This window comes from Zeus faber (assembly GCF_960531495.2).
Source record: "Zeus faber genome assembly, chromosome: 12".
NCBI lineage: Eukaryota > Metazoa > Chordata > Actinopteri > Zeiformes > Zeidae > Zeus > Zeus faber.
The window spans coordinates 16281896-16295006 of NC_137196.1; the positions used below are offsets into that span (position 1 = coordinate 16281896).

The 13111-nt window shown below is 48.2% G+C and overlaps 1 protein-coding gene across 1 annotated transcript in view; it reads right to left on the minus strand.

Moving 5' to 3' along the window:
• Positions 1 to 9452, minus strand: part of phlpp1 (PH domain and leucine rich repeat protein phosphatase 1) — a gene marked incomplete at both ends in the record, with an annotated part of 47952 nt that extends 38500 nt beyond the window's left edge. The window contains one exon of the mRNA XM_080010388.1: positions 7862 to 9452. Coding sequence (XP_079866514.1) covers positions 7862 to 9452 — 1591 coding nt within the window. The remainder of the gene's footprint in view (positions 1 to 7861) is intronic.
• Positions 9453 to 13111: the final 3659 nt, after the last annotated feature.

The window sequence follows — 13111 nt, forward strand, 5'->3', positions numbered from 1 at the left end:
GTGTGTGTGTGTGTGTGTGTGTGTGTGTGTGTGTGTGTGTGTGTGTGTGTGTGTGCGCACTGACATGGCTGTTAGTTTACAGCCAGCAGTATCTGTCTTCCCACCATGACAGAGGACTGATAAACCAGCTACAATAACAGAGTTTGACGGGCTAAGGTCCAAGGGCCAACCCAGTGGTGGGCAGGGAAGATAAGACAACTCCAGCGTCCGACCAAGATTTAAAACTTGTCTTTGGTCTCGACACGATATACTAGAGCTGCAACTAACTATTACTTTCATTAGCGATGAATCTGTCGATTATTTTCTCGATTAATCGATTAGTTGTTTAGTCCATAAAATGATGAAAAATGTCGATTGCGGTTTCCCAAAGCCCGAGGCGACGTCCTCGAACGTCCTGTTTTGTCCACAACCCAAAGATATTCAGTTTCATACCGGACTCAAGAAACCAGAAAATATTCACATTTACGAAGTCTGGAATCAGAGAATTTGCAAATGTCCTTCTTAAAAAATGACTCAAAACGATCAATCAATTATCAAAATAGTTGGGGGATAACTTAATAACTGGAAACGAATCGATTAATCGACTAATCGTTACAGCTGACTTAAGCTTGAAATCTGGTATATTGATAAATACTCTTCACTGACAAATGAACAAGTTTCAATGTGACTACTGATTTTTACAATTTTTACAACTACAATTTTGCATATACTGCATACAGTATATGCAAAATTGTATAAAAAGACAAAAATCTCCCTAATGCTTTCCCAGTTTACCTTTATATTTGTTAAACTGAACAGAAAAGTTCGGTGATTCCTTTAAGGACATTATCATATGCATATCATGTTTTCCTAAAATAAACTACATTTCTCTGCAGCCCTTTAACAGTGATCGGACCCTACAAATGAGAGGGAGAGAGGGGGGAGAGAGAGAGAGCGAGGAAAAATACAAATAGTTAAAAAGCTCCTCATGAGGCACTGAGCGAGCCAGCGAGCGAGACAGACACACAGAGAGAGAGAGAGAGAGAGAGAGAGAGAGAGAGAGCGATCCCAAAGAATGAATGAGATCGTGATGCTGTTGCACATTCCCCCGGCCCCACGTGCTCACTCTCTTTCCTCCTTTTTCTTCTCTTACTTTTTTTTTTTTTTTTACACCCTCCCCCCGCTTCAACCTCACCCCTCCCTCTTTCTTTTGTTTTGTTTAAAATTTAACGAGGGGGGGTGGGGGGTGGGGTGCAGCGCAGGGCATCCGGGGTGTTTTGGCTCGGCTCTGTGTCACATGCGGCGGCCATGTGAACACGGTGGCAGCGAGGGAGGGTTGAGGGTGGAGGGATGCGATGCGAGACAATAGAGAGAGGGACAGTGCGAGAGCGAGAGAGAGAGAGAGAGAGAGAGAGAGAGAGAGAGATAGGGGAAAACACAAACCAAAAAGAGGAAGCATTTCAAACGGACAGGGTGCAGCGATGCACTTAGGAGCCGAGGGCTGGGTCGTAACCTCCACATTACTGGTGATCGGTTCACAAATATTTCTTGTGTGTAAATATCAAGCTCCAACGTGTGCAACGGCCGAGCAGGAAAAGCAAAAGCAGGTGTGCTGAAGGGCTGTAGGAGTGGTTCAGGTCGGGGTAAGAGTCCGGGAACGGCCTCCCATGTGCCGTTCGTGCCGTATAACACGAACGAGGTAGGAGGAGGAGGAAGAGCAACTACTGGACGCGCGGAAGATCGTTTCGGGATGAAAACACTGCGGTGTAATACGTGCACCGCAATATTCACAAGTGGGAAAAAGTCCTAGAAAACGGCGTCCCCCGTCTCTTCTGTGGATTTGTGATCCTATGTCAAGTACAACAGAAGGGACTAAAATCTGGGAATTTCAAATTGTGTAATGCTTTCTGTCTGATCTCTCCCCCCCTCCCTCATGATTGGAATGTGTCAGCATGTGTTCTGGGTGAAGTTATAGACCAAAGTTTTCCACTGACTAAGAGAAAAAGCGCTGAGCAAAGCGCCGCGACGGGACCGCTGACCTTCTCACTGGCGGGCTGCTTTTATCTCCTCATTCGATTTGATCGCGTCCTTGATCTTTCATTGGAAACGGCGGACGGCAAAGGTTGCGTGATCGTTCCCGAATAGTCGGTGATTCGAGCCGAGCCTTGAAGTCATCATGTTGCGAGTCCAAAAAAAATAAACTACTGCCGGCCAACTGGCAGGTGACTCCATTTCATTTTCCTGCCAATTACACATTTTTTGACTTGACTTGTTGCTTGTTGCTTGGCGGGTGCTAAAAATTTTGCCCACACCCGATATGGGAGAGAAAAAAAAAAAAAAAAAAAAAAAAAGTTATTGGCACATCCTTAAACCCAGATTAAATGCTGTTGGACACAGGAGGTTTGACTTTTCACCAATAAGTGAGCGCCCATAGCTCATCTCTGAGCCAATCACCAATGGAGGCACATGGTGTCAGGGCACTCCCGACCCACTTATAATAAAGCCTTTCTGTAAGAAGACACCACTAACCAATGAGGAGGCACCCACCTTATGTGCTACTGTATTTTTTGTCACTGTACAAGTTACATTCCAGGCCGGGGCGACGCAGTTTTTTCTGACGTCAGCAGTGGTAGCACAGTAAAGAGGATAAGAGTTATAATGCAACCGTCTGGTTCGCTGGCGTAGCAGGCTTTGCTCGGTTTTATAGTCCTTTTGAGAGCGAGAGAGCATGCAATATTTTATTCCTGCATTATATCACCGAACGCGTCATGAAGAGGGCCGTCTGAGAGCCATTTTCTTCGTTCTGCAGGTAAACCCTCATCACTAATCGACAGGTTGCCCCCACGGTGGAAATGTGCCTTTAGGCCTCACTGGAAAGACACGTTTAAGGACCTCACATCTGGGGATTGCGGTTCTGTGCCGTGCTGGTGTAGTGGGCGGCGTGTTCCCTAATCAGAGTTTGGGGCTGCTTTAACGCTGAGGGTTGCAGATGTTGCCTGGCATTAGGCTGCGCTGCCGCTGATCAAAGATGGGCGTAGTGAGCCCCTGCTGGCCTACTTCTAATCTCCCGTCATGCATGCGGCGAAGGAGGCAGGGGCTGACCTCGGGGACGGCCGGCCGGGGCCGTCGCCCTTCAGACGGCGGTGGGGGTAGGGGGGCACGAGGAACCACCCATGACACCCCTACCCCACCCCCATTCCTCCTCCCCTCTCCAAGGCTTTCTTGTAGTGTCCGACGAGGGCAGTTTTGACAGACAGCCGAGGAGGCAGCTCATCCCCACGGGGCATTAAGCACCCCACCCTTGCCCGCACCGACCCCCTACCACCACAAACCCCCCCCACCCCCCCTCCACTTCCTCCCCCAATTCCTTCCCTCCGAATGAAGCCGACAGGCGAGCAGGACAGACATATCAGCGTGATATCATTTAGCCTAGATTCAACCGCTAACCAGCTCGGTGCTGTTGACCTCTAAATGCTATGCCGTTCTATCTCCTTCACCCATTGTCTTTAAAAGGGGGGAATAAAAGAATAAAAAAATTAAAATAAAACGCGGAAAGACAGAAAAACACTTTCCACTGCAAGACGGAGAGCTGCGCCGCGAGCTTAGACACTACATTTAGGACTTGTACAGGATAGGTAATTGGACAGGGAGAAGAAAAGAGGGGAAAATTCAGCCCACAAAGACAATGATAAGGACGAACAGTAATCCTTGGCAGGGATGAGAAGAAAATGAGAAAGCCGGGGAGAGATAAAGAGAATACAGGAAGTTAAACGGAAACTGTCAGATGGTGTGAGGGAGGAGATGTGAGGACAAAACCGAGTGACAGATCAAGAGAGAGGGAAACGTATGACATGGATCCAGAAAGAGAAAGATAGAAACAGAGAGAGAGAGAGAGAGAGAGATTGAGGGAGAGAGAGAGAGAGAGATTGAGGGAGCGAGGGAAAGAGGGACATCAGCCAAAAGGTGCATCTTTATTAAACGGAAACCTTGAACGGGAACAAGGAAACCACCTCTGCCTATCTTTCCTTCATCTGCATTTACGACATCCAAGCAATAAAAAAATAAAAATAAAAAACAGATTAAGGATCTCCATTCCTTTATACTCGAAACGCTAAGTACAAAGTACAAGGACACACACACACACACACACACACACGCGCACATCACACACACAGAAAGAATTATTGGATTTGAGGTTTGAAACGTGTGAAATCTGATTACACAATTACATAATGAGTCAGCAACAGGCCGTTTAGACGGGACCATTAGTCAGGCAGGGACGGGGAAACGAGGAAGAGGAATGGGGGACAACACCAGCAGCTCACTCCTCTCGAGCTTCCCAAGATTGTCAGGATCTCGGGAAGATTAAAAGGCTTTGGCGGATTAAAAGTGACGTTAGACAACGACAAAGGTACAATAGATTAAAAAAGAAAAAAAAAACTAAAAAAAAGATAGGGCCAGTAAGGCGCCATTCTAATATCAATATTGTCTCCGAGAGAGCCGACCGGTCGGACCACGTGTTCCCTCTGCAAAAGCAAAATTAGTTTTCAGTGTATGAAGGGAGCTGTGGCGCAGACAAGAAGACAGTGTGAGCGCTTCTCTGCTTAATGCCTTGAAAAGCTGGGCGCTTCATTAAGCCTTTAAACCCCGCAGAGTCCTTTAAGTCATCACGTCACTAACCAGCGGCTCCTCTGTGATTCACCGAGGTAAGCAGGGGAAAGCTACAGGCGCACAGTGAGATCTTTTTGTTTTTTCTTTTTAAAGATAAATGACTATGCAATGATCCTGATTTAATTTCTAAGAAAGGCAGTAATAACCCAAATGGCGCTTCGAAAGATCATTTCGGGTCACTTCCGCTAAGCAGACGTGGTTGTACAGCACAAAAAAAATATATTAACCTTATCTTTAGCAGTACAATCTCACAAAAAGGTGACTCTGCCCGGCCTGCGCTGGGAGCATTTGCAAGCCTAAGAAAAAAGGGTAAGGAGACTAAATGATTTAGCATGCCGCTCTAGTTTGGTGAAGCACTCGGGATCTGTCGTGTCGAGGAAAACCCGGTGCCAGTGAGCACTGGGGGGGGAAGGGGGTGGGGGTGGGGGTGGGGGGGTCCTTCCCGCCTGGCTGGCTGGCTGGAACGGGCCCGGCTTCATTAGTCGTGTCATGGCCGTGTCACGGCTCACAGCGAAGCCTTAATCGATGTGGCCACGGACAGACACTGGCCCGTTGGTGTTCTCTCCCAGACGGGTCCACTCGGTCATGGCCGCGATTCAGCGGGTCCGCGCCGTATTGTTCCGTGAAGCTAAACTAAGGACGCGCATTGGTTTCATTTGTTGCGCAGTATACCACCTATCCGTTTTTACACAGCTCAATGATAGCGCTTCCTTCTAATATAACCCCTGGTTGATATGAGTGTGCGCTGCCGGCCAACCCTTATGAGTGGCTCCTGTGTGGGCAGCTCTGGAAGGATCACTCGTCAGCTTGCCAAAGAAGACAGCAGCCCTTTGATCTGGGCGGCCTGCTGTAGCTGTGGCTGTGGCGCGCGTGTGTGTGTGTGTGTGTGTGTGTGTGTATCCAGTACAGCTGACTGACTTCTCCCACTGGTCACTGAGGGCTGTGCGCACTCAAAGCATGACCTGACCCCATCAAACTCAAAGCAGCCCCTGCATTGTCCGAAGGATTTTCAGCCAAAGACCCATCGCGGCGCTTGTGAAACTCAGAAGCCGGCTTTCCTTCATCCCAACACCAGCTCATCTGAGCTGGAAGTGCTGAGGATGGATATTTGTAAATAGATTGGATCCGGCTGAAATTGAATCAGGCTTTGCGATTTGAGTAAAAGCCACGTTGTTTGTCATTATGACCCGGATAACAAGGGTCTAATGAGTCACAGCGAAGAGAGAGAGAGAGAGAGAGAGACGGAACTTCCATCAAACAGTGAGGCCTGCGATATGACGGAAGGTCTAGCGGCTGAGCCGGGATGCAGGCCATGATCATTTAAAGTCAGCTCTGCAAGTGACGCCGTGGTATCTCCATAGTAAACTGGGTCTTACAGTTTACACACACACACACACACACACACACACACACACACACACACACACACACACACACACACACACACACACACACACACACACACACACACACACACACACACACCTCCTTCCTATCCAGCAGACATGCCTGACATTCTAGAGGAGCCAGCGTACATTCCTCACCTGTCTCCTCCTCCTCCTCCTCCTCCTCCTCTACATGAGGTGGGAGGGACACAGGGTAGAACACAAGGTCATTGGTCTGTCCTGTTTCTATCTTCCAGTGTGTGTCGACTGTCGAGCGTGCATCAAATTACTGTTCATCTGAGAGAGAAATTGGAGAGTGTCTGTGTGTGGCGGAGTGAGGGTAAAGGGGGTGGGGGGGTTGGGGATTTGGACAGAGCTATGGTAACTGGAGTTAAGCCGTCTCACATGGTACCTAGAGGCGTTGGTCTTGCAGGAATGTCAGAGCTTCTGAAGCCTGACTTCAGCTACTACCTCTTACCCCCCCGACCCGGCTCAGCTGACTGCTCAGGCACGCCGAGATAGATACGGGCCCATTGTGGATCATGTGTCTGCATTCTTATGAACACACGTCCAACCCCAGCCCCTGTGCTTAGTCACCCTATACAAAAGAAAAGCACCAACATGACCTTATTGTACACCAGGCAACAGGTCTTTCAACAAAAGTGATCACCGAGCACATGGGACATGAGTCCAAGGACAGGGGACCCGCATGTGGCCATTTTCACCTTCACGCCGACTGACCTCCAGCCCAACAACGGTTTTTGGGGGCCCGAGATCAGGAAGATAAGACGCTATCACCACTTTGGCGCACGTGCCTCAGGAGGCGTTCAAAACGTTAACCATTGCCCGAAAAGAAAAGCTTCTCTCGGATTCCGCACGCATGCGCATTTGGTTATGATCACGTCCTGTCACTCTCGCCGAAATGATGACATCTCACTTTCCTTTACGGCAGCAGGGGCAGCAGCAGTGAAGGGCAGTGGTGTGACGAATGAAAGGGCTTCCTGGGCTCTGGAGGGTGCGCTAACCCAGACCGGCAGCCAGTTAGTTAGTGTGACAGTAGTTGCACTGGATGCAAGGAGGAACAGGCTCTGTGCAGCATCTCAATGACCAGAATTCACAGAGGCCACAGAGCTGGAGGTTTATGCACCCCCCCCACCCCCACCCTCTTCCATCCGCCCACACAGGCATTCAGCCTTTTCATTAGGATGATAATGGGGCAAAAGCCGGAACAGGGGCCATGTCTGAGCACCATAAGTTGAGACGATGGCTTTGTGGCGATGTCATGCGTGTCCATGGGAGCGGAGTGCGTCGCCACGGTCCAGCAAAGATGGTCAAGGCCAAGGGGAAGAAATACCCGTCGAAAATCTAAAGGATATCGCGAGGACCAGTACTGCCAAGCAATAACTTATCCCCCGTACAGTGCATCGGGTTCGCCCGTTGCAGCACATTTGATTAACTTCCACTGTTGAAACAACCAGCAGAAAATACCCCGTTTACACCGACCTTGCCCGGGCCTACTGTGTCTATCAGGCACGGTCTTGTATGCGATTCTTACCTGACGATATAGAGAACAGAACTAATGCGGACATGATAAAAATGTGGAGCTGTTCTATTAAATCATTCATTTGGATTTAATTTCTATTCTGCCCAATGTAGCCAAAAAAATAACAGCCCTCCCCGGAAAGTTAAACTGCAGGCTATACTGTTTAACATACATACAAAATTGAATCCTTGCATTATCACTTGCACAAAGCTTTAAATGGAAAACAGATGAGGGAAAAATACACGTGTGGGAGGGCTCCGGAACAAAAGGTTGTGTTTTTTACCTGCATAAAACCGCAACAGGGAACCGATTTCTGTGTTCATCCCTTCCTCTTGAACTCTCCACGGGTCCTTAAATCCAAGCTTAAAGAGAAAGTCAGTCTGAATCTGGAGAGGCCTCTCGTCTGGCCCCAGCCTCCTCACAGCTTCCCCGTGCAATTGCACATATATCGTGGGGCTGGCATCACTCACTGCTGCAGAGCCTGGTGTCAAAACACCGGGGAAGGTGTCCTGGCTGTCAGGTGTGGTACCTGTAGAACAGCCTCTGGACAGGGAACTTCCACTTGTGCTGGGCGGAAGGCTGCCTTGACCACCGGGATTCAGTCTGGTTTCTGACCCCATGTTGTTCACATGACCGTGGGAGTCCGGGCTGATGCCACTGGAATGATGTTGGGGGTGAATGGGGTCCATACTGGTGCTCGACGTGGGACAATCGAGCTCCAGCTCGTCCGAGGAGCTGCCGTAGGTGTCGTGGCCCTCCGTGGCGCTGTCAAACGTGGGGCTGAGGATGGACGCCTCGGTGCCCAGGATCATATCGTCGCTCAGGGAGTCCCTGTGCTCGCTGAGCCGGGCTCCGGAGCTGAGGTCGTCGAACGCGCTGCTCTCCACGTCCGAACCGGAATTCAATCCGTAGCTGTCCACGCCGTTCCTCTGCTCGGAGTCGTCCTCCTCGTTGGGGGTGTCCATGTTGGAATTGAAATCGTCGGAAAAGGAGCGGGTGATGTTGTCCTGCGACTCCGAGTCCGGCGTGAAAAGTTTGGGGTCGATGTCCTGTTGCTTGCGCCTGTCGTCAGCATCCCCCATGAGCAGCAGCCTCAGCCGGTCGGGCTGCCGCGACGGGCCTCTCAGTCCACGGGAGTCCAGAGAACTCAGGTGGTTGCATTTCAGGGTCTCCTCGCGGTTTTCCTTGCACTGATTATCGTTCGTTTGATTTTCCACGTTGGAGTTGCCGTTCAGGTCCGTCTTGGGGCTGCTGTCCTTGCTGAATATGCGCAGAACCGAGCCGGACTTGCCGCAGAGTTTGCTCAGCCGGAGCGCCATCTCGCCGGCCGTGGTGTCCGTCGTGCACAGCACCGGCCTCGGGTAGGACGGCGTGAGCCTGTCGTGGCCGTGGAGGTGGACGTGGACGTGCACGGCGCCCCGGTGGAGATCGGCCCGCACCCAGTCCCTGTCCGCGGGCTGGAGCTGCATGCTGTGCCGGTGCTTCATCAGGCTCTTCCTGTCCAGGCTCCGGGTGTGGTGGATGGGCGCGGGGGAGGGCAGCGCCGGGTTCACGGTGACAGCCGGGGCGGCGGTGCTCGCGGTGGCCGCGGCGGAGAGGTTCCGCTTCAACCGCCTCCGTCTCGGCAGCAGAGAGCCGGTGGTGGAGGAGCCCGAAGCGTCGGCGGAGGGTCCGACACTTTTACACGACACGCCGGACCCCACGGCAGACCCGGCGGCGAGGCTGTTCCCGTTCTTTAGATCCGCGCGGGAGGCGGTCACCCGTCCGCCGCCGTCGGCCCCCCGGGTCCCCGGTGCTACAGGCGCTCCGCCGGGCTTCTTCAACTTGGCTCCGTCCGAGCCGCCGTCCTCACCGGCAGCCTGCGCACTTTCCATCTCCGCCAATGAAAAGTAGCGTCCGCTAGATAACGGTGCGCATCAGCCGAAACCTCCAGTTCTACCCGGCGGTTACATCTAGAAATGCAATTCAAACCCCTCAAATGTCCGCCGACTGGGCGACCAGCCTACTTATCATCCGACAAGTCATCCGCTTCTCCGTCGTCGTCTCCCCGGCGCCGGGATCGTCTCCTTTCCGCGCGGCTTCCAGGACGCATTTCACCCGATTGGAAAACGCTCTGGGAACGAGGCTGGAGCTCGGGGCGGAGAGTTGGGAGACGTGACCGCGCGTCTCGTTCTGACACGCGGGTGGCCGCCCAACGAGCCGCCCGCCGCGAACGACTCTTTCGAAACGAGTCGGCCGCCGGGCAGTCGCGCGGGCAAATTCGAGTCGAGCCGTTCGCCCCGAAACGTCGACAGTAATGGTAATGGTAACGTTTTATTCGTCACGTACGTCAACATACGTTCACACACATGCGCAGTGAAATGTAATAAAAGTAAAGTCCGAGGCGAGAGAAGGGGGGACAAGGGCCTTTGGCGTGACCCGTATTGGACGTGGCTGTTTCCCGCTTCCCGTGCTTCGACTTCCACCAAAGTCAACATTTTGGACGGAAGTTAATTATTAACGGGGTTCACACTTTGTAGTTCTCTACCCAAATATATATAATATATATTTATATATATATATATATATTTTTTTTTAGAGAACCAGAGGGGGGGTTTGCTAAAAAAAACAACCACAACCTCATTTTGCCAGAGCGATACGACTCGCGCCATAACGCCACTCCCAACGCAGCGGAGACGACCGACTCTTCTCCGCCTCGTTATCGGCGTTCACCGGAAGTGCTCCCTTCGCTCTTCCGGGCGTTACTCCAACTCTTCTTAAGTCGGAGAAATCAAACGACTCTTTTATTTTATTATTATTATTATTATTATTATTATTATTATTATTAATAATTATTATTATTATTTTCTTTTTAACCGAGCGACTCGTTTAGAACCGAATCTGGGAGAAGAAAAAAAAAATAATAATAACAAACAAAAAAAAAACGAACCGCTCTTCCCGTCTCATTTAGACTGGATACTACGAGCGAACGCGTCGTGCCGTCAACAACAACCCGCTGCATTGTGGGTAGTGCAGTCGCTCTTAACGGCGTCGCAACGTACGTCGCAGGCCAAGCAGCGCGCGTTCGGAAACGACATTTCCCAGCTACGGCTTCGCTTGGCGTCAGCAGAGAAGAGGCGGAGTTTGGGATCGACGAAGACGGACAGACGGACAGACAGACGGATAGACAGACAGACAGACAGACAGATAGACAGATAGATAGATAGATAGACAGATAGACAGACAGACAGACAGACAGACAGACTGATAGATCGATAGACAGATAGACAGACAGATAGACAGACAGACAGACAGATATAGAAAATTGCAGCACTAAAGCAGCGCGCGTCAAAACAAAAGGCAATAATAATTGAAAAATATATAGTATTCTTATGGTTAATAAGAATAAAAAAATAACTACGAAACCAAACAAGTCTAACACGACAAAACAAAATTGTTTATTGCGATTTCAGAATACATATTTCAATTAAGCTTTTAGTGTTGCTTTTCTAAAACACGTCTCGCCAGGGGAAATGAAGTATTTTATCATTATTATTATATTTATTATTATATATATTTTTTATTTTATTTTGTTTTAGAAGGTGGAACACTTGACGCTTTCATCAAGACGCCATTTCACAAGGCAATGCCAATCTGCAGTGGATTTTTATTCTATGGCTTTTTGCGCCATCTCGTGGTTATCTACAAAAAAAAACCCCAAAACCCTGCTCCAGTGAAACTAAGTTTAGTGAGTCATAATTTACTCTATATATTCTTATTGGATTTGCCAGTTGATACAGGCCCCGTCCCCCCTACAACATTTGGATAATGCGTTTTGCAAGGCCAGGCTCTACAAGGTGTTTATTGGTCGCCACACTAGCATTAGATCAATTATTCCGTGAGGAGGTTCCTCAGAAAATGTTCTTTACTTGCACCGCTCTCTTTGGGGTACGCTTTGAAAAACACCATTGGAGACATAAACAAGATGTTTTAAGGTTCATGTGTTTTATTTGGGGAGTCAGAGCTACTTCCTTTTCTTCAGTTTGTGAGTGTGAAAAATGCTAGAGAGTATACATTTAATTTAGTTTTTAATATAGTTTTCAATAATTGTTCAGACTATAGTCAAAACAAATTTGGCTAGTGTGAGAACAGAAACTGGTCCATCCTAGCCGCCAATGGAAAATGTGTAAACCAGTTTGGTTCAGTGCAACACTAGACAATTACTGACCAAGGGTCATTCACACGCTGTGTAAAACCAGACTGGCTGCAGAAACAGAGACCTTTTGGTAAATAAGTCAAACATTTATAAAAACGCATGTCAAGAGAGCCGTGTTGGAACTCAAGTGTCACTTGAAAATCAAATCCTATGACACACACACACACACACACACACACACACACACACACACACACACACACACACACACACACACACACACACACACACACACACACACACACACACACACACACACACACACACACACACACGATATCTACTTCAAAAGTGAAAAGAAATAAAATCACTTTCCAATCAACTCCACGTATCAACCGTCCTGTAAAAGTAAACATTTTTTTATTGCTGAATTCATAGTCCGTGATTCCAGCAAAATGGCTCACCCTCACACCTCTTGATCCAGTGCTTTGTCAGTGTAGAAAAAAAAAAAATGAGACAATATTGAATTTCACCGTTGAACTGCATTTGGAATAAAATGCTTTTCTTACATTACGATCAACAATCTGAAGTGACGTACCAAAACATTTTTGGCAAGACATGGCATGATGCTGGAATCAGATGGAAGCTGGTTATAGCACAAAACACCCCCTCGTCTTAAAAGCTCTGCATTTGGCGACCGATGGAATTCAGAAAGTTAAAGAAAAAAAAAGTATAATAATAATAATAATAATAATAATTGATTGGAGCAACCTGTCAGCTGTTATTATGGAGGAATTGGTCTAAGTTCCCTGCTCGTAAATAATTATAATAAAAAAGCATTTCTTTCTAAATGAAACAAATGCATGACTGCTATGAATCAGTTAGAACTTTATATATTTTTTTGTATTTCTATTTTTTATGAGCTCATCCTGCAACGCTGGTGACCTTTGAAAATGAGGGGAGCAGGAAAGAAAAAAAACAACAAAAAAAAAAAAACGCATTTAAGCAGGTGACCCAGAGCCATTATATTATTTTCCTTCTCCTCCATGTGATAAGCTAGAATTTCATAACGCAACTTAAAAAAATTCAAAGTAACTTGAGGCTGTATATGGTGCAGAAATCTAACAAGCGGTGGAGAAATGGTTACTGGGAGGGTTGTAATCAAGCAGCCATAGAACCATAGCAATGAACTCCAAAAAAAATAAAATAAAATCTGTCCCTGTTGTATAGCTAATATCTTTAAAAATCTCTCATGCAAATCATTAAATTATATGTATAAAAAAAGACATATTCCACTTTAATGTATCTGGTGTACAATACTTTGTTGTGGGGTTATTTTTGCTAATTATTTATCAGCAAAAACTTCTTTCTCTGGTGATCTAGGCCATATCAAGTATA